This window comes from Dromiciops gliroides, chromosome 6, assembly GCF_019393635.1.
Source record: "Dromiciops gliroides isolate mDroGli1 chromosome 6, mDroGli1.pri, whole genome shotgun sequence".
In the NCBI taxonomy this organism is placed as follows: Eukaryota; Metazoa; Chordata; class Mammalia; order Microbiotheria; family Microbiotheriidae; genus Dromiciops; species Dromiciops gliroides.
Genome location: NC_057866.1, coordinates 27,019,199 through 27,039,444, shown reverse-complemented (window position 1 = coordinate 27,039,444; position 20,246 = coordinate 27,019,199). Strand labels below are relative to the sequence as shown.

At 43.2% G+C, this 20,246-nt stretch overlaps 1 protein-coding gene across 7 annotated transcripts in view; it reads left to right on the top strand.

Moving 5' to 3' along the window:
• Positions 1–18,124, top strand: part of ALKBH3 (alkB homolog 3, alpha-ketoglutarate dependent dioxygenase) — a 49,298-nt gene extending 31,174 nt beyond the window's left edge. For all 7 annotated transcript variants that reach the window (XM_043973113.1, XM_043973116.1, XM_043973112.1 and 4 more), the window contains 2 exons: positions 17,044–17,142; positions 17,762–18,124. In XM_043973113.1, the coding sequence (XP_043829048.1) occupies positions 17,044–17,142; positions 17,762–17,863 (201 nt within the window). In that variant the 3' untranslated portion in view covers positions 17,864–18,124. The remainder of the gene's footprint in view (positions 1–17,043; positions 17,143–17,761) is intronic.
• The last annotated feature ends 2,122 nt before the right edge of the window (positions 18,125–20,246 follow it).

Sequence of the window (20,246 nt, the reverse complement as noted above, 5' to 3'; positions counted from 1 at the left end):
AAGGACAAAAGCCCGCTGGCAGGCTGCTATTCCTCAGTGGTTACCACGGAAACAGTGATGGCTGGAGGAGGGGGGGGTGTTATTAGATAATAGCAGGAAGTTTTGTGATGCACTGGAGATTCGGATGCCAAAAGGCTTGGCTTTTTCTAGCAAATAACCTCCAGGTAATCTCTGTCCTTCAGCTGAATCATCACAATGAGATGCTTTTTTTCATCTGCCTCAGGGTGACTTGAGCTAATAAATTGCATTTCTTCCAGTCTCTCCTTTCCCTGGTACCTTTGGAAGGAGCAAGGGGAAATCCTGCTGTGGACATCACCGGGGGTGCTCTTGTTCCATCAGTTCTCAGGGCAGAAGCTTTTAGGGGTCTGTGTGAGCATGTGGGCAGCACGGGTGACCTGAACTCCTGAGCTAGAACACCAGCCTTCTAAAAGGATGGGTCTTACAGGTATAGGGTGAAAATCATCAAATAGGATCTGAGAGTCAATTTTCTAATGGCTCTATAAGGTGTGGGAAAATGGAGATTGAATTTAGGCCACCATTGACTAGAGATAGAGATAAATATATACACCGAGAGAGATAGAGATATATAGAGATAAAGACATGGATGGAGAGAAATAGATTCAGATAAATAGATATAGACATAGGGAGAGAGGTGGCTAGATATAGAAAAAGATGAATGGAGATAGAAATAGATACATATATGTGTGTGTGTGTGTGTGTGTGTGTGTGTGTGTGTGTGTACTTATGTAGATAGATATGACGGGTGAATAGAGGATTTGTTTGTTTTTGGTTTTTTGTGGGGCAATGAGGGTTAAGTGACTTGCCCAGGGTCACACAGCTAGTAAGTGTCAAGTGTCTGAGGCTGCATTTGAACTCAGGTCCTCCTGAATCCAGGGCCAGTGCTTTATCCACTGTGCCACCTAGCTGCCCCAAATAGAGGATTTATTAAGTGCTTCTTTCTATGTGCCTAGCACCATGCTAAGTTCTAGGAATACAATACAAGCAAAAAAGGGCAGCCTCTACTATTGAAGAGCTTGTGGTCTCGTGGGCCCCCAGGGATTGTGCTTGGAGTAACTGGCCTCAGTCCTTTAGCCAACAGCAGCCACTTTTATTTCAGCATCGTCCTGTCCCCCTCATGTAGCCAGCCTGTGGAGCTTCCTGCTCTGATATTGCTGCCTCATTTGTTTCATGACTTTGCCAGAAGTGCTTGAGAAAGTTCATTGAACATGGTGCTCTTGGGTTTCTGGGCCCTAACCAGAAGTCAGAAATGTGACCCCTTCCTGTGTGTCCTGCTGTTGGTCAAAGATTGGCAGCTCTTTTGTTCAGACATGGCCCCTTCTACATCATAGGATGACAGAAGAATGTTAGAGGTGAGAGGAGCCTTTGAGGGAAGCTTCATTTTCAGTAGATCGAGAAGGATCCTCAGGCCCAAGGAGATCCAGTGATTTCTCTGAGGCCTCATAGCTAGTCACAGAGTAAGGACTTGGACCTTGGTCTTCCACCCCAAGCTTGGGGCTCTTTGAACTGTGCCCCGCTCCAATTCAGCAAATCTCTTTGAAATGCTTTTTGTTTTTAAACCACTGATTTCCCAACATCCATCATGCCATCCACCACCACCACCATTGAATCCTCTCTTGTAAAATAGAAAAAGCTAAGCAGAAAACACATTGACTTACAGCTGACAGAATATGCCACACCCTGCAGCCCTAGCCCCGCTCCTCTCCTTAGAAGATTGTGTTTCATCATTTGCTCTCTGGTGCTGAGACTGACTGGCTTTGTGTTGTTTATTTGTGTGATGGCACACATTGTGTAGAAGGGTCTCTTGTCAGTAATATTTACTAAGGGTATATAGAGTGCTCTGTTGAGGGGTGATATAGAGAGAAGTCAACTATGACCTCTGCCTCATGGAGGTTCCATTCTATTAGACCTATCTAAAATAGGGACAGAGGCCGCTCAGTGGTACAGTGAGTAGAGCGTTGGGCCTGGAGTTGGGAAGACTTCTCTCCTTGGGTTCAAATCTGCCTGAAGATACTTAAGAGCTGTGTGACTCTGGGCAAATCACTTCATCCTCTTTGTCTCAGTTTCCTCATCTGTCAAATGGGTTGGAGAAGGAAATGGCAGATCTCTCCAGTATCTGTGCCAAGAGATTTGGACATGACTGAAATGACTAAACAGCAACAAAAAAATGAGGCATGAATAGAGGATAAGTTCTTTTTTAATTTTTTTTTTGTGAGACAATGAGGGTTAAGTGACTTGACCAAGGTCACACAGCTAGTAAGTGTCAAGTGTCTGAGGCCAGATTTTTTTTTAATTGGTATACCATAATTTTATTTTATTTTTTATTTCATTTATTCATTCATTCATTTATATATCTATTTCTTTATTAATTTACTTATCTATCTGTTTATTCATTCATTCATTCATTTATTTATTTTGGTGAGGCAGTTGGGGTTAAGTGACTTGTCCAGGGCCGCACAGCTAGTAAGTGTCAAGCATCTGAGGTCAGATTTGAACTCAGGTCCTCCTGACTCTAGGGCTGGTGCTCTATTCACTGCACAACCTAGCTGACCCTAGAGGATAAATTCTGCGAATGAATGAATGAAAAAGCATTTATTCAGTGCTTACTAAGTGAAAGGTACGGTGCTAAGAACTGAGGAAACACATATAAGCAAGTAAGGCAGCCTCTGTTCTCAAGGAGCTTATGACTTCAGTTCACTGAGCATTTATTGATCACTTCTGCATCAGAAATTGTGCTAGCTGCAGTGTATAAAAAACAAGGCATGGAGGGGCTCACATTCCGATAGAAGACAACACATGGGGGGGGGCAGAGAGAAGGATTTTGGATGGGCAAGTCAGAGGAAGTGTTGATAGGGCTTATAGAACAAGTGATTGATATGTCCTTCCCAGAAATGTCATACTGATTTAATGAGGATTCTCAGACACAGAGATTGAGAGGGGGTGTTGGTACACTCCCAGCGTGCCATAGAGATGGCTGGGAAGTGGTGGGGTGGGCCTAGGTTTGGACAAGATAAGGTATGTGCTTCCCAGTCAGAAATCTGGTGAGTGGTACGTGACTGGAAACTTGAGATCCGGCTGGTGATCCAATGGGGATGGCATCTCTACCTACTTGATGAGTATAAGAGAAGTGTTTTCCAGAGAGTACATAGAGACTGCTAAAAGCTACTATGAACAGACCAAGACCCAACAAGGCGATTTAGGGAATTGTCAGCCTGTCCCAAGTGATGGATGCCATCCGTGTTGACCAGTGCAGCCCTGGCAAAGCAAAGCCGTGCATTGCTATTTATTCCCTCAACACAGCATCAGAGGAGGAAAGGGAGAAGCCTCCTGAGGATTAAGTGAGGTTCAGAACCAATTAGAGAAGCGGGTAGCATTGAATGGGAGTGATCAGGAACGAGTGACTAGGTTTTGGAGTTGCTAGGCTGAGTGTCTGTCATCTTGCACATATTAAGTGAATGGGCTTTTCCTCTCTTCATTCAAACTTCCCAGCTTTCTTGAACCCCAAATTCTCCCTGCTACCTCATCGCTATATCCAACCAAGGTGGAAGAAGAGGGGATACCTGGCCACCAAGTGTTAGAGCTAGAGGGGGCTTGAAGTTCCTATCTGCCATCCCTCTTTTAAAAATTTTTCCCAATTAAAGAGTATTTTATTTTTTCCAATGACATGTAAAAGATAAGTTTCAGCATTTTTTTTTAATTAATTTATTTTTGGGGCTGGGCAATGAGGGTTAAGTGACTTGCCCAGGGTCACACAGCTAGTAAGTGTTAAGTGTCTGAGGCCGGATTTGAACTCAGGTACTCCTGAATCCAGGGCCGGTGCTCTATCCACTGCGCCACCTACCTGCCCCATAGCATTTATTTTTACAAGATTTTGAATTCCAAATTTTTCTGCCTGCCTCCCCAAGAAGGCAAACAGTCTGATATGGGTTATACATGTACAATCATGTTAAACATTTCTGCATTAGTCATATTGTGAAAGAAGAGTAAAAAATAAAGGTAAAAACCATGAGAAAGAAAAACAAAAAGTAAAAATAGCATGCTCTGATCTGCATTCAGACTCCATAGTTCTTTCTCTGGATATGGAAAACATGTTCCATCATGAGTCTTTTGGTATTGTCTTGGATCATGGTATTGCTGAGAAGAGCTAAGTCTATCACAGTTGATTATTTCACAGTGTTACTGTGTATGGTGTTCTCCTGGTTCTGCTCACTTCACTCAGCATCAGTTCATGTAAGTCCTTCCAGATTTCTCTGAATGAACTCCTGCTCATCATTTCTTACAGCTCAGTAGTCTTCCATTGCATTCATATACCACAGCTTGTTCAGCCATTCTCCAGATGATGGGCATCCCCTCAATTTCCAGTTCTTTGCCACCACAAAGAGGGCTGCTAGAAGTATTTTTGTACATCCCTTTTTTATTGTCTTTGGGATACAGACTTCGCAGTGGTATTGCCACAGCATCTTGAGGTTATAATGCTGTAGTAGTGTGGCATCAAGGACTTAGCATGGTGGAAAGAGTGCTGGCTATAATGATAACAATAAGAACAGCTAGGATTTCTAGAGCTGTCATATTTGCAGTTCTCTATATAAAGTGCCATAGTTCATCTTCACAACCCTGTGAGGTGGGTGTTATTATTATCCTCATTTTACAGGTGAGGAAACTGAGGCTGAGAAAGGTCACACAGCTAGTGAGTTTCTGTGGTGGGATTTGAACTCAGTTCTCAGGTCAGGCACTCCAAGTCCTGCCCTCTGTGCCCTGTGCCACAGCTGCTGGATTTGAAGTTTGATCCAGGTGTGAATCATAACTGCTTCTTCTGACAATACAGTCTACATTTTGGAAGCACTTGCTGGGTTCAGAGTGCTCTTCTGAGCCCTGGGAGAGAAAGGAAGACTTGGTCTCTCCCCACAAGAAATTTAGGCTCTGGGAGCTCCTACTCATGTGGCCCTAGGTGAGTCATTTCTGCTTCTCTAGGCCTGGCTCTCATTTCTAAAGCCCAACAGGGCCAGATCATCTCCAAGCTCGTTTCCGGCACCTGCAGAGTGGAAATCCCCATTGCAGTGTGAGGCACAGCACAGACAGTGTCAAGCCCATCGTTCTGTGACTTTGGGTATCACTTGCCTGATACTTTTGAGGCCTCCATGCTTCTGACCTTGTGTCCCCTGTGTGAGAGCATTGATTGGATTTTGGTCTTCTTATCAAGTAAGTCAGCCAGCCTGTGCCAAGTGAATGCCAGGAATAACGAGAGTATTTTCATCTGTGTAGTTTGGATGGGAAACAATGAGATTAAGGTGGTCAAAGAACCTTTTTAAGCACATGGGCCCCAGTACTCCTAAAGCAGTGCTTTCCCCTGGGGTCTCGCTTTTGCAGGTCTCGTCTCAGATACAGCAGCTTTTGTTTTTAAAGGAGTTGTTTGAGATCAATACCAGAAATTCAGTCATCCGCAGCTCGAGTTGAGTCAGCAGAGTGACTGTAAAATGGTTTTGTGGGCTGCCATGTTTATTCTCTCTCCATAATTTCCGGAACGAATCAGAAGATGCTTTTTTGTTTTTCTTTGGTGTCAGCACTGCAAACAAAAGGTCCAGCTGGGATTTTTCTGCTACTTACATCAACACCAGTAAGAACAGCTCTGCAATCCAAATGTAGCGGAAGGTTTGTTGATCCACAAGGCCGATGAGAGCCCAGCTGGGGGCAGTGAGGCTGGCCAGTAGCATGTTTTGATCAGCGAAGTAAGCTCAAAAGAGATGAAATATAAAGAAGGGACAGTGTTTACATAGTCGTTTGGGAAGACAACTGTGGACTGGCACACACTTCCAAATGTTCTGCTCTACAGTTTTCCTTCGGGCAGCTAGGTGGTGTGGTGGATAGAGCACTGGGCCTGGAGTCAGGAGAGCCCAAGTTCAAATATGGCCTCAGACACTACCAGCTATCTGACTCAGGGCAAGTCACTTCACCCTGTTTGCCTCAGTTTCTTCATCTGTAAAATGAGCTGGAGAAAGAAATGGCAATCCATTCTAGTGTCTTTGCCAACAAAACTCAAATAGGGTCACAGATAGTCAGACACATCTGAAATGACTCAACAGCAACAATAACAATTTTCCTTGGCCCTTCCCACACTTAATCCAACTGTACCTTGAGCCGCTCCCCAGCTGCAAAGTCTAAGTTAATGTGCTCACATCTCGGATGCTAATTTGAACAGTTGTTTGACCCTGATCATTTTTCTACTTCCTTTCATTGTTCAACCTCTGGAATAAGAGATCCACATCGCAGTGTGTTCTTCCCTTGGAATCTCATTTCCTCAATACCTATTCACTCCCTAATCCCCAGAGTTGTGCTTCTACCCCCCACAAATGCAGAAACTGTACTGTCGAGGTTACCCAGGAGCACCGAGGGTACAAACCCAGGGGCCTTTCCTCAGTATGTGGAACCCTGAGGACTCCCAGCATCTTCCTTGACTCTAGTCTTCTAGGCCTTCAGCTTCATCAACTCCCAGAGCCTTTCTTTTTTCTCTCTCTTTTATCCCAAGGCATGATGGCATTTTCCATGGCATCCTCTGTGTCATGTGGAGCTCTGACGTCCTTCTCTTGTAACTTCCTTTCCCTTCACCTTCCTCTTCCTAAACTTAATCACCTTCCTCCCTCTTCCACTCCCTCAGCCCCTCCCTGTTCTTCCAGGCCCTCACCCCTGGGAAAGGTGGCCGCGCTTCCTCCTTCAGCTCCGTACTGTGCTCCACCTTTGATTTCCACGTCCGTGCATTACCCCGAACTGCGCCTTCTCTGCTTCTTCCTGCGGGGTGCTCCCCGGGAAAGCATCAGCATAGACTGACTTGGTCTGGTGCAGAATTGCTATCTGACTTCAGCCAGGCCCTCACTGCTGCACGGCCATCCTCTTACTCTCTGCTTCACCTTCTGTCACTTCCCATGGACTTTCTTTTCTCCTCAAACTCCTACGCCCCTGTCAGCAGATGAGCTTGCCTTAAGAAGATGAAATTTGATAGAGATAAATATGCAGCCTTATGGGAATGTTTTGAAAAATCAACATCACTAGTATAAGAGTGGTTAGATACCTGTTTTTCTGTTTGTGCAAAACCTTTTTAATTTTATATAATCAAAATGATCTATTTTACATTTTGTTTTACTCTCTGTATCTTCTTTGGCCCTAAATTCTTCCTCTGCCCATAAATCTGACAGACAAATAATTCCATACTCTCTTAAACTGCTTTATGGTATCACCCTTCAAGTGTAAATCACGTGCTCCTTTTGACCTTATTTTGGTATGCAGTGTGAGATGTTGGTCTATACTTAGTTTCTGTTATACTGTTTTCCGGTTTTCCCAGCAGCTTTTGTCAAATAATGAGTTTTTGTTCCAAAAGCTTGAATCTTTGGGTTTATCATATACTAGATTACTAAAGTCATTTACTATAGTGTAGTTTGAGATACCTGTTTTTCTGAAAAGAGATCAGAGAGTTTTCTTTAACTGTGAGCTTAGTATTACTCACTAGTACGTCTGTTTCACTTCCACCTGTGTGATTTGTGGCTGTGCCTTCCGAAAAAGCTGATGGGGCCTGAGGCAGCATTGAAAGAGCCAACACTCCTGGGGCTATGGAAGCAATAGTCTTGGTGTCCCTGCCATACTCAGATCCCACTTTGAGTACAGTGTTCAGCTTGGACATCCCATTTTAGGAAGAACGTGGATGAACAGGAGAAACTCTGAAGAAGGACAGCTGCAAGGAAAGGGCCTCAGGTTCATGCCTTCTAAAAATTGAAAACATTTGGGGGTGTTTAGCCTGGAGAAGAGGCAATTAAAGTTATCCAGAAGTGGAATGAGCTGTGTAGAAGGCTAAATTCTTCTTGGGTATGTTGTGTTGAGATTCTTTGGGAGGAACAATTTGGACAAGATGGCCATCGAGATAGCCCTACCCATTCTGAAATTCTGTTATTTTGTAACTGGATGTTACCACACCATAATAAATTTTGTGTTCAAGAAATTTTTAAATGGGAAGACTTATAGGAAGTAATTGCAATGTAAGCAGAATCAAAGACCAATAAAGTAGTCATCTCCAGCTGTAGAGCTAGGCCACAATGACAGAAAATGTATGTTGTTTACCCAGTAAAGGTCACAATGGAACAGGAAAAACTATAATGTGGGCGCTCACATGGTAATGTAAGTATATGCATGCTTTGGGAAAGGCTAAAGAAATAATAGGAGTTTCAGGTATATATTAAGCTAATTACAGTCTCTTGGTATTTTGTTTCAGCTTTTATGCTTGTTTTTTTTGTGTGTGTGTTTTTATACCGAAATAAAATGAAAAATAATTCACTGAGTCAATCTCCAACTCAGAATCTTTCAGCGACCAAAGTATCAGAGTTGGAAAGGCCTTAGAAAGCATATAGTCCAACTCTTTCATTTTGTAGGTGAGGAAAAAGGCTCAAAGTATTATCGTACTTGACTAATGGTGTTAGTACCAGCCATAGCTTCTCAACTCTTGCCTACCATGACAGTGCCTTCTCCCAAATAGACACTTAATGAATATCAGTGTAATTAAACTAGGAAGTGAGCTCCTCGAAAGCAAGGATTATGAACGCTTATTCACCCTCAGTGCCGAGCACAGTGCCAAACGCAAAGGACTGAAAAAGGTTTGCTCGTTGATCTGTGAATGATACAGATTATTACAGCCCTTACCTTCCTGGCACACACCTGACAACAACAGCTGAAGGAGGGTCAGAGATTCAGGACAGAAACCTTTGCTTAAATGAGATATAGCACCAAAATTCACCTCAGCCCATCCACTCCATGGTGCAGTGAAACAGCTGAGAGGCCCCTGCCCAACCACTGTTGTCCTCATAAACCACCTTCGCACAGGTGGCATCACCCCTGTCACTGACAGATGCCCCTCAAGAATCAACCAGAATACATAGAAAGGAGGGGAGAGGGATCATTGGTTTGTTTCTTATTAGAGGCCTTGAGCTTATTGGTTATGACTCTGGACAGATGCTCTGGTAGGGATTTCAGGTTTCTGTGCAGACACTAGTGGGATTCTTATAAAATTGAACCATGGAAGGGTATGCTGATAATCTCAAAGTATATTTTCTTAGATTTTGCTTTCTTAGAAGGCAATAATATACTTAGAAAGTATATAAACATTAATAAAGCTCCCACGATGTGAGCCACCTTTTAAAGGAAGATGGAAAAGATCCTGCCTTATGACCTACCACACACAAACCGAGGGTGTCCCAAAAGTCTTAGAGCAGTTTTAAACTGTTAAAGCTTTGGGGACTTTTGGGATGCCCTGTATACATGCACTTAAAAAAAAAAACAAAACAAAACAGCTTTTTTAGGAAGGCCTCTAGAACCATCTGGAGTCTGTGGCTTTCTCTCTGTAAGATGGAATTCAGAACTATTAAACTTGATGAAACTTTCCTCTTTCCCTGTTATTACAGGGAGGGGTAGAATTAAGCATCCAAGTGGAATATAATTGCGCTCTGATGAGGAGGAATGGAGAAGGAGGGAGCTTCGTCAACTTTTTATACTTTTAGATCCCTAGCAAAATTTTAGACTGTTCAGGGAAGGGCTGCTGAACACCTAGAAGAGTGAGTGGTGATGATGGAGGGTCAGCTTGACTTCATCAGGATAAGGCTATGCCCAACTAACCTGGACTACCACTTACCCAGATTTTAGCAGAGCCCTTGGCACAGTCTCTTTTGCTATTGTGGACAAGATGAAAGATAGTGGGATAGATGATTTAGCTGGATTTGAAACTGCTCGAATGGCCACACGCAGAGGGACTAGTCATGAGTGATTTGATGTCTGCCTTAACATTTTAATCAGTAAGTTGGGTTATTCAATAAGTCAAGACTTTGTGAAGCAAATTCACATATGGCACAAAGCTTCTGTGTTGAATGACAGAATTAGGATTAAATATAATATCAAAAGGCTAGAATGATTGTTGTTGTTGAGTTGTTTTCAGTCCTGTCCAATGCTTCATGGCCCCATTTGGGGTTTTCTTGGCAAAGATACTGGCATGGTTGGCCATTTCCTTCTCCAGCTCATTTTACAGATGAGGAAACTGAGGCAAACAGAGTGAAGTGACTTGCCCAGGGTCACACAGTTAGTAAATGTCTGAAGCCAAATTCAAACTCAGGAAGATGAATGAGTCTTCCTAAGTCTAGGCCCAGCACTCTGTCCACTGTGCCACCTAGTTGCCTTCTGGTCGAATGGTGAGTTGAGACTAATAAAATGAAATTTAATAGGAATAAATGTAAAGGCTTTCTCTTAGGCTAAAAAAAAAAATATGCTTCGCAAATCAAAGAGGTATTGCCGGACTGCAGTTCATCTGAAAAAGATCTGTAGGTTTTACTGGACAGCAAGATCCATATGAGTTAACAACATGAAACTAAAAAACCTAAGATGATCCTAAGACCTAGCTTCTTAAACTGTGGATCGCTTAACTGAATGGGTGTGAGGGGGCAGGGTGAGAAAAATTTGGCTACAGTAAAAAGTTATGTATTATGCTTATTTTCTTTACCTATATACCCAGTGTCTCGTAACAATTTCTCAGGTGAAAGGGGGTCGGAAGTGGAAAAAGTTTAAGAAGCCCTGATGTAAGATACTCAGACCCCATCTGAAACAATGTGTTTATTTCAGCCATCTTTTAGAAAGGATAATGATGAGCAGGAGAGAAGAATCTAGGAGAGAACAACCAACATGAGCACTAGAGTCTTTCCATAGGAGGAATGGTTAAAGGAAGCAGACATTTTTAGCCTGCAGAAGAGAAGACTTAGGGGAAGACAGGAGAGCTGTTCAGAAGACAGAAGGTGCGAGCTCCAAGAGGCATATGGGGGTTAATACAGGCAAGAACCCCCCAAAATGGAAGGTCTCTATGGCAGTTAGTCCTAGTAGGGGCATTCAAGCAAAGGCTGTGAGGCTTCTTGCAAGGGCTATTGGTAAGGAAGGGGCTTCCAGTGTACTACTGGCGGGACTAGATGCTTTCCAAGGGCCCTCGCAGCTCTGAGATTCTTTGTTTATTTTCTTCTCTGGCTTTATCTGTCTCTCTCTGGAGTTGGGAGGATCTCAGAATCTCCCAGCACAGTGTTGTATGTACAGAGAAACATCATATGCCGCTTTCATTTTGAATCCTGAAGCCCACTTGAGGCGAGGAGCAGACATGGAAAATTTCATTCTCAGCCATGGTTGTTTTTTCTGACCATATTTAAGAAAGTTCTCAATAAATGAGAGGACTGTTTTTTCCCACTTAACCTCACTTAATGACTATGAAGGCATGTCTGTAAACAGTCAGAATGAAGGTTTCCACTGTTGCTTATCCATCTATCAGCCTGAATCTTTGTGCACTCTGGCACTGGCTCTTCTGGTTTTTTAACTGTTGCTTTCGTCAATGGAAAGAGGCTGCCCGCCATCTTGTCCAAGGTGGGCTATACAGTTTATAGCCTCATTAAACTTTGGCCAGAGGATGAAGCATTCGTGAGTTCTCTGGTTGCTGTTTATTGTGTGACCTTGTGTACATTTGAGAGAGATGCATTCTTTAACCAGGAAATTGTGAGAAATCTATAGAAAAACATATAAAAAGAGCACTGAACTAGAATTAAGTGTGGTCCTCCCTTTTGTCGCTCACTTGCTGTATGACCCTGGCTAAGTCATTTCCCCTCTCTGGGCATCAGTTTCCTCCCTCTTTGAAATGAGAGAACTGGACTAGATAACCTTGCAACCCTAGTATTCTATGATTCTGAGTAGGAATAAGTAATATAACAATTCTGAGTATCTCAACAGCTGTACCATGTCTTTCTGCCTCCCTCATGAGTCTAGAGTTGCTCATTAGAATAGCTCTCCCAATAATACACTTATCTTTGTCTGTTCTATTTGCAACATTGAGCCAGAAGTGTCTAAAACTAATAGGATCCATTTATCCCACCAGACTTAGAAACAATGGTGAGCTTAAAAAAAACATTTAGGAGAAAACGAGGTCAGGTACAATTCGTGGGTATGACTGGCACAGAATTCTTAACCAAACAAGTGATAAAAGTATTCCTTAAAGGTAAAATATTTTCACCGACCTGAAATTCAAAAGCATTTGCATTTTAAAAAATCAATTACAGATAGGATAAGAAGGGAAAGAACTGATTAAGGAAAGAAATCTTTGTGTGAAGTACCTCTGAATAGGGTCTGGTATCCAAGATGTCCCAGTGTCTTAGAATTTAAGAGCTGGGATCTCAGTTGGCTATTTAAACCAACCCCTAATGGAGAGGAATCGCCCTTATAACGTGTCTGACAAGTGGCTCTTCTCAGGCGCTCCTTGAAGACTTCCAGGGAGGGGCGCCCGCCCCCTCTTAGGCAGCCTGTTCCACTTCTGGGCAGCTTTCGTTCTTAGGAAGTGTTTCATGGCATTGAACCTGAACTGGCTTCTTTTCAGCTTCTACATTTTGCTCCAGGTTTTCCCCTCGGGCCAAATAAATCAAGTCTTGTCCCTTCTCCATATGTCAGCGTTCAAATACTTGGACACCGTTATCTAGGCCTCACTGAAGTTCTCTGTAGTCTTAATATCCCCGTGCATTAAGTCCTCCAAGCCTTTCGCGGTCCTTGTTCTTCTCTGAAGCCTCTGTGCTTTATCAGTGTCTGTTAAACTGTGAGGCCGAAAGCTGACCATAATGCTCCAGAGGAGGTCTGACGAGGGCAGAGGACTCTGGGAATATCACCTCCTTGTCCTGGATTATTCCTCGTCACTCTGTTCTTTATGCGGCTCAAGATCACTTGAGCTTGTTTTGACTGCTGCATCACACTGCTGATTTTTATTCAGCTTACATTCCACCAAAACCCCCAGATCTTTTCAGAGCAACTGCTGTCTGTCCCTGGATCCCCCTTCTTGGGAAGTTGATTTTTGCTGCCAAGGTGAAGACTTGACCTTGATCCCTGTTGAATTTCATCACAGAAGATTCAGCCCCATTCTCCAGCTTATCAAAATCCTTTTAGGTCGTGACATCCCTTGTGTTGGCTATCTCTCCCAGCTTTAGGGTGATCTGCAGATTTGAGGACCATGTTATCTTTGCCCCTGTTCAAGTCATTGGTAAATATGTGAACCAGCCCAAGGCCAAGCACAGACCCCTGGGGTATGCCACTGAAGACCTCCTGCTATGTTGACTGTAAACCATAAACAGCAACTCTTTGGGCTCAGCCCTTCACCCAGGTCTGACGCCAGCCCACATCTTGCCTCCCTGCCCACAATAATGACATGAGATTCTGTATTAAAGGTTTTACAGAGATTTAAGTGAACCATATCCACAGCATTCCTCTCCTTAGTTTAGTTCTCTTGTCAGAAAAGGAAATGAGCTTAGTTTGGCACGATCTGTTCTTGAAGCCAGGCTGGATCTCTGTCCTGCTCCACAACCATCTCTTGAACGATGCCTTTCAGAAATTTCCAGGGAATTGAAAACCAAGCTCACGGATTTATTGGTTTGGATTCTGTTCTCTTCCCTGTTCTGAAAATGAGGACATTTACTGTTCTCCAACTTTTTATTCCTCTCGTTTTCCCATGATCTTTCAGATAGTGATGACAATGATCATAACAATGGCTCAACAGTCACATCTACCAGTTCTTCCAGGATCCAAGGCTTAGTTCGTCTTGGTTGGGTAACTCTGATTCTTCAGGAGAAGCCAGGTGTTTTCTTCCTGTACTATGTCCTAAGTTATCTTAGCCATCAGCTCTCTGCCTTAGTCAGGGATGGGGAAAGAGCTGGGACCTGTGATTTCATTAACATGGGAAACTCCCAACTGAGGAAACTACCCCCCACCAAGGCAAGTTGATGTCTTCTTTGCTCTCTCCATTACGTCAGTCTGCCTCTCCTAGGGAATTAACACAAAAAAGTAAGACCGAGAGCCATTTCCAAATGACTAAGTTGTCAAAGGGTACGCATAAACAATTCCTAAATGAAGGATTCTAGACTCCTAAGAACCATATGAAAGATAGTCCTAACTCATTAATAATAGGAAAACAAATCAAAACAACTTTGAGGTTTTACCTCACAAGCAGCAAATTGACAAAGACAGCAAAAGACAGAAAGGCTGAAAGAGATAGATACGCCAAATACAGTTGGTCGAGCTGTGAAAGCAGTTTTGGACAGCAGTTTGGAATGATGGTTAAAAAAAAAATAAGGAACAAACTGGCCATCAGAGATTCTATTCCTCAAGGAGGTCAAGTCAACAGGCATTTTATTACTATGTGCCAGGTAGCTGAAGTCCAGAGAATAAATCATGGCTAGCCTGGGCCCTTCCATAGAAGAGAGGTTCCCAAAAGAGCTCACCAATAGGAGAAGAGTATCACAGTGATAGAGAAAGAGCAGATGCAGTGCTAGTGGCAGTGGCTGGGAGGGAAGCTCAGCTGCTCGGAGCCCATCCTCAAAATGAAGTTTCCTGGAGGAACTAACTGGTCGGGGTGGGGGGGGGGTGGCGCAGAAGGGCAGAGGGAGCTTGGTGGCAAAGTCTGGACAGTGAGCATGGGAATCAAAGGTCTCATGCACAAAAATATTCATAAGCATCACTTGTAAAAATGTTGTTTATTAACTATTTCCCAATTCTATTTTTAAATTGTTTAAACATACATTTTTTAAAGAAATTTTGAGTTCCAAATTCTTTTTCTCCCTCCTGTGCCTCCTCTGCCCCTTGAGAAGGCAAGCAACAGGATATCGATTATACATGTGAAGTCAAAGCATCACTTTTTTGTGGTAGTGAGAAGCTGCAGAAGAGAGTCCTCCCTCCTTGGGGAATGGCTAAACAAATTGGGGTAGATGAAAAAAGGGAACATTCCTTTGCACCTTAAGAAACAGTGACCCTGAAGAATTCACAGGAGCCAAGCAGAAAGAAAACCTGAATGTGACCACGCACAAGACCACAGGTGTGAAGTGCTGCATGCATTCTGGGGCACAGCCACGGTGTTGCCGAAATTTTGTTTTCTCTTTTTTAGATTCTTTTGTTACATCAGGATGGCTTACTAGGCCAGGGGAAGGAACATTTGGAAATGTAGCTGATTGATGTAAAAACAAGATAGTGACAAATTTAAAAACACTTTTGTGAAAATCCATCAATAGAAACAGAACCGATTAAGTGGCTGCTGCTTTGTCAGTGCTGATTTCCTCCTTTATGTGTGAAATTCTCCTTGACTTTTAAAATCTCTTCTTCTTTTATCCACAAGCATTTACGGTTATCCTCTTTCCTTGTTCCTTAGGCCCCCCAAAAACAAACAGCAAAAAAAAAATGGGAAAAATTAATCCATTACCTGAAAATTAATCAGTTGGTTTGAAGACACTTTTTCTTCCTCTGCTATTTTCTGTGCTCTGGTTCCGGTTTCTGTGTTTGATTTACAGATTACCTGCTTTTTTGCACACACTCTCCCCATTCCTGTTTATTCAGTCGACTTGTTTACCAGTGTTACCATCCTTTGGCTTCCAGCTGTCGTGAACCTTGCTCTGACAACTCTCTTGCCTAAATCGAGCAGCCTTGTATTCCCCTAACCTCACAGATGATGCACTCGGCTTCTGCTATCTTTTCCCCCATAAAACATAAATCGTTTGTGTCTGACATTTTTCTTTCCATGGAACAACTTGGTGCTGGGGAATAATTAGAGATGGGGCCAGGCTGCCATAGGGCAGGGTAACCTCCCCACGGCCTTCTGGATGGCAAGTTGGTCTCATGGGGATGTTTGGGGGCGAGTTAATCCCCGTCAGGTGTGAGAGGCGTGCATCATTAGGAGTCAGTCAATATAGAAAAAAATAACTTCAGTCGTCTGTTTCACTTCCACCTGTGTGATTTGTAGCTGTGCCTTCCAGAACTACTCTTAAGAGGGTTGGGGCCTGAAACTTGGACTGTTTATCCAAATGCCTTATTGTTTGGGTTTTGATTTTTCTGGGAGAAAGAATTATAAACGGTGAAGTTCTCAAGAGCAAACCCACAATAGTAAATCTAAACATAACCACACACTAAAAAGCTAGGCCCAGATCACAAGGAACTGCAGTCTTTGCATCAGAAGGGAAATAATGGGCTCTGAGGCAGATGTCTGAGGGAGCCCCTTACACTCATAGCAGGGAAGTCTACAAGCCAGGGACCTCCTGGCTTAACTGTTGACCTCCGTGCACTCCCCAGAGACAAAGTTGCTTAATTCACCACTTCTTTAGCTTCTGCTTCTGTGAAAGAGAAATAACCCTACCTGCCTCCCACTACTCTGTGTTGTGAAGGCTCTTAGAAATGACATGCAAAAACCTCCTTTGAGATCCTTGGGAGAAAGGTACAGTGTTCATACAACGTCTTTTCATTCTGGACTTCCAGGAGTCAGTGGTAGATTGCCAAGAGCTAGAACAGCTGGTGCACACCTGGAAATATCATGCTTTTGGACGGAAGACTGCACCCAGCTTTTGAGAAGGTCTGAAAGCAGAAGAAAGATCCTTCAGGACGTTGGATGGGGAAGAGAGTTCTCACTGGCCAAATATCTTAAAGAACCAAGTTGTTGAATTTCTTTGTTGACTGTTAAAAGATGAAATGTCACCTACTGGTGTTTGAACAGTTCATTTTCTCGATTGTTCTTTAATGCCAAATGCTAAGAAATGATGACTCAGTTCTCTAGGGTTTTAAGATTTGCAAAGCACTTGTCTCACAGCAGTCTGGTGGAATAGGTCTTAGCAGGAGGCTCAGAGAGTTGTGACTTACCCAGGGTGACAAAGCCAGGAACTGGTAGAGCCAGGACTGAATCCACACTTGACTTTCTGACTCCTGAGTCCATTATTCTTCCCGTGATACTACAATTGAGTATTATTGCTTTTAGAGAATTCCTGTACTATTGGCATTGGGTTTCTTCTTAAGTCAATGTGGGCTCTACGATAAACCTGAACACTTTTGGCCACTCTATATGTCACAGAGGTGATGGATGAGGGGTGGAATTTTTCATTTGGCTTGCCATCTGTCATCAGATCTATCTAATTACCTTCTCATTACACATGCAAATAACTTGGTTCACTTAATACTATTTCTCAGGAAGAGAATGGGGACTATACATACATGGAAAAAGTAAAGATACCCTTGGATCATGGGACTTTGTTGATGATGGAGGGAGCCACACAAGCTGATTGGCAGGTAAGAACATAGACACAGCATGAAAACCATCTCTTGTACAGTTTCCCAAATGTAGCCTAGGACTATGAATTTAAGAAACACCATAGTTTTGTAATGATTGAGACATTAAATTAACATCACATCAGGCTTGATAATGCTTTTTGATTGATCATGGCCAATAGGTTTTGATAGCATATACAAGGCGTTGGTCAAAAGGTATTTCAGGCCAAGCTCCCTTTAAAGTGTTAAAAGGCTAAGAAATGATAGATCAGTTACCACTTGGGGATGTCTCTCACATTGCCCTTTGGTTTATGTGAAAGACTCGACATTTAGAATCCTTCATGTTGGACTGGGGAGAATGGTAAAAGGTTGAGGTGAAGAGTAATGCTTAGGAGAGGTAAAAACTATTTCAGTGCTAGGATGTTCTCACTTCGTGGCAGGGGAATATTGAAAGGTAGAGAGAGAATTTCTATACTAGTTCATCATCACTATTAGTTTGAAACCTTTGTCATATCCATTTTAGGGAGGTTAGAATAGAAACGTTGCTATTTCCTTCAAATTACCTTTCATGCAAATCTCTTTCTATGTCTGTTGTTAGTGATAAAGCATAGATGTTAATACCTTGTCGGTTTCTCTTTAGCACCGGGTGCCCAAGGAGTACCATTCGAAGGAAGCAAGAGTGAACCTGACCTTTCGGACTGTTTTCCCTGAGCCCAGTGGGATGGATGCTCAGGTGACCTAAGAGCCCTTTGAGAGAAGCTGCCCTTGGAATGGTTCCACCCTTGGACACCAGACATTCCAGGGTGGATGTGGGCATGAGGGACATTCGGGTCGTCTAGTGATACAGTTCCATGGTGCTTGAGAGTCTGATTGGTGCCTTATAGGAGATTTCTGTTAAACAGTAGTAAGCGGTTCATGTTTGGCATATGCTGGTTGTGGGAATGGTCATCCCTAAACAGATTTAATTGTGCAAATTAAAATCTCTTGTCCTTGTGCTCACAGATGATTTCTTCCATTGCCTTTTCTTTTCCATTCATTTGTATACAAGAACCATGAATGGATGGATTCGTGCCTCTCAGGGACTTCAGCACATGCTTCCCCTGTGACTTGAGAGATGTAAATATGTGTCACCAACTCTGGGTTTCTTTTTTGGTCAGAGAGCTGCTGAAATCCAAATAGAGGTGTTTTTCTTGTGCTGCTTTGAGGGTTGCCTTGAATTCTTGACTTCTGTGCTAGTGTAATGGAAGTCTGTATATTCAAAGTATACTTTGAATAACACTGAATCATCCACTCTTTCCAGCCTCTGCTCTGGCTAGTCCCTCAAACCCCAGAGCCTCAGGCAGCTGATCCTCCAGCAATCAGCAGTACATATGTAACCTCATGAAGAAAAGAATCATGAAGTGATGTACGGAGGAGTAATAGGCTGGAATTTAGGCAAAATAGCAGAGCAGATATCCGGGTGGTGACATCTGTTCCTTGTAGATTAGTATCCCCTGGAGAATTGCTGGAGTCATTTAAAGCCAAACCAGATAGAAGCCTAGTGAATCAGCACCATGCCAGGAGCTGTCCTTCCTGGGGTCTGCTGGGAATGGACCAGATTATCCAAGGAGTCTTTTCTACCTATGTCGATTTCAGTAACCCTGTGACTCAGGCTCGTGAGGCCATTACATCACTGAGGTTCCCAAAACAACATCGGGTTGCTGCCTCTTAGTGCATCATAAACACGTGCTTTTGTGAACCCTTGGTCAGGAGAGGCGTGCAAGGCTATTTCCAGACCAAGACCGGGAAAAAGGAAATAATGGGACAAGAAGAAGGACTTAGCTGCTGTGGACATAACCTCATTGTTGAACTGTGGCCTTTTTATCCCACCTTCATTCCATGCTCTTGGATCTGTCATCCTGCTGCCCAGGGTAAAGAGGCTGGAGGATGTTTTGTTTCAGAGGATAGAGTTTGTGGCTTGTTGAGCTGTGGAGCCTCTCTTTTTGACAGACTCTGAGATATCTCACCATTACAGTTCCCGTTATTTTTGCCATTGACAAGGGTGGTGAGGCACTTTAAAGAGCCTGTGAATTACCCTGGTATTTGCTCGTAAGGGAGGGAGATATGAATACTTTTCTGTCAAAGTAAAAACATACCTCTACTACATCTCCACCTCTTTCTTGTTGACAAACTAACCAACATTAGCAAAGCAACCCATTTGGTGATGGGTTCAGTAATTGCCATTTGGAGTCTCCTCTTTCATTCCTGTGGGTGAACAGACTATATAGGTCCTCCAAGATCCTTCCCAGTGCAGAATCATGATTTCACGTATCTTGGGCTGGCAACTGTAACCTTCCCACCTGCATCCTGCTTTTTCTGTTAGGGTGATGCCTACTGAGCAGCACTGGCGAGCTCAGCCTCCCCCCTGCAAGCTCCAGATGAGTCCACAGTGATTTGTGACTCTCCAGAGAAGGCTCAGGTGACCTTAGCATGCATTCAGAGAAGTCCAGTGTCCAGACAGAAGGAGGCATTAGACCTGCTCTGTTCTTTCCTGGTTGGAAGACATCTGGAATTTTGTAACCGATTATGGGCACCATATTTTACGGTTGCATTTCCGTTTTTGATTTTCCAATGGGCTGTGCACCCCCCCCCATGGTCCCCATCCTTACAGAAAAAATGGCAGCCAAGCAGCATCCTGTATAGCAGTCACACATAACAGTTTAGTGACAATCTGCAGCCCTTAGTCTTTTCTCTGCAGAAAAGAAGGAATTCTTTGCCAACATCAGTCATCTGGAACTAGTGGTTATCGCATCTGATCTGAATTTTGTTTTCAGTCGCATTATTGCAAGCAATGTACAAATTGTTCTCCTGATTTTGCCCTGTTCTTCAACAGTTTGTGGTTTGCCACGTTTCTCTGAGTCCTTCCTATCTATCAATCCTTACAACCAAATGGTATTCCCCATTTTGTACTCAGTTTTATGCTACCACAAAAAGATGCTACTAGTCAGTAAACCTTTATTAAGCACCTCCTGTGTGCTAGGCATTGATTATGCTAGGGACACAAAGAAAGCTCCCCGCACCGCCAAAAAAAAAAAAAAAAAGGCCCTTCTCTCAAGGAAGTCACAGTCTAGTAGAGGAAACAAAGT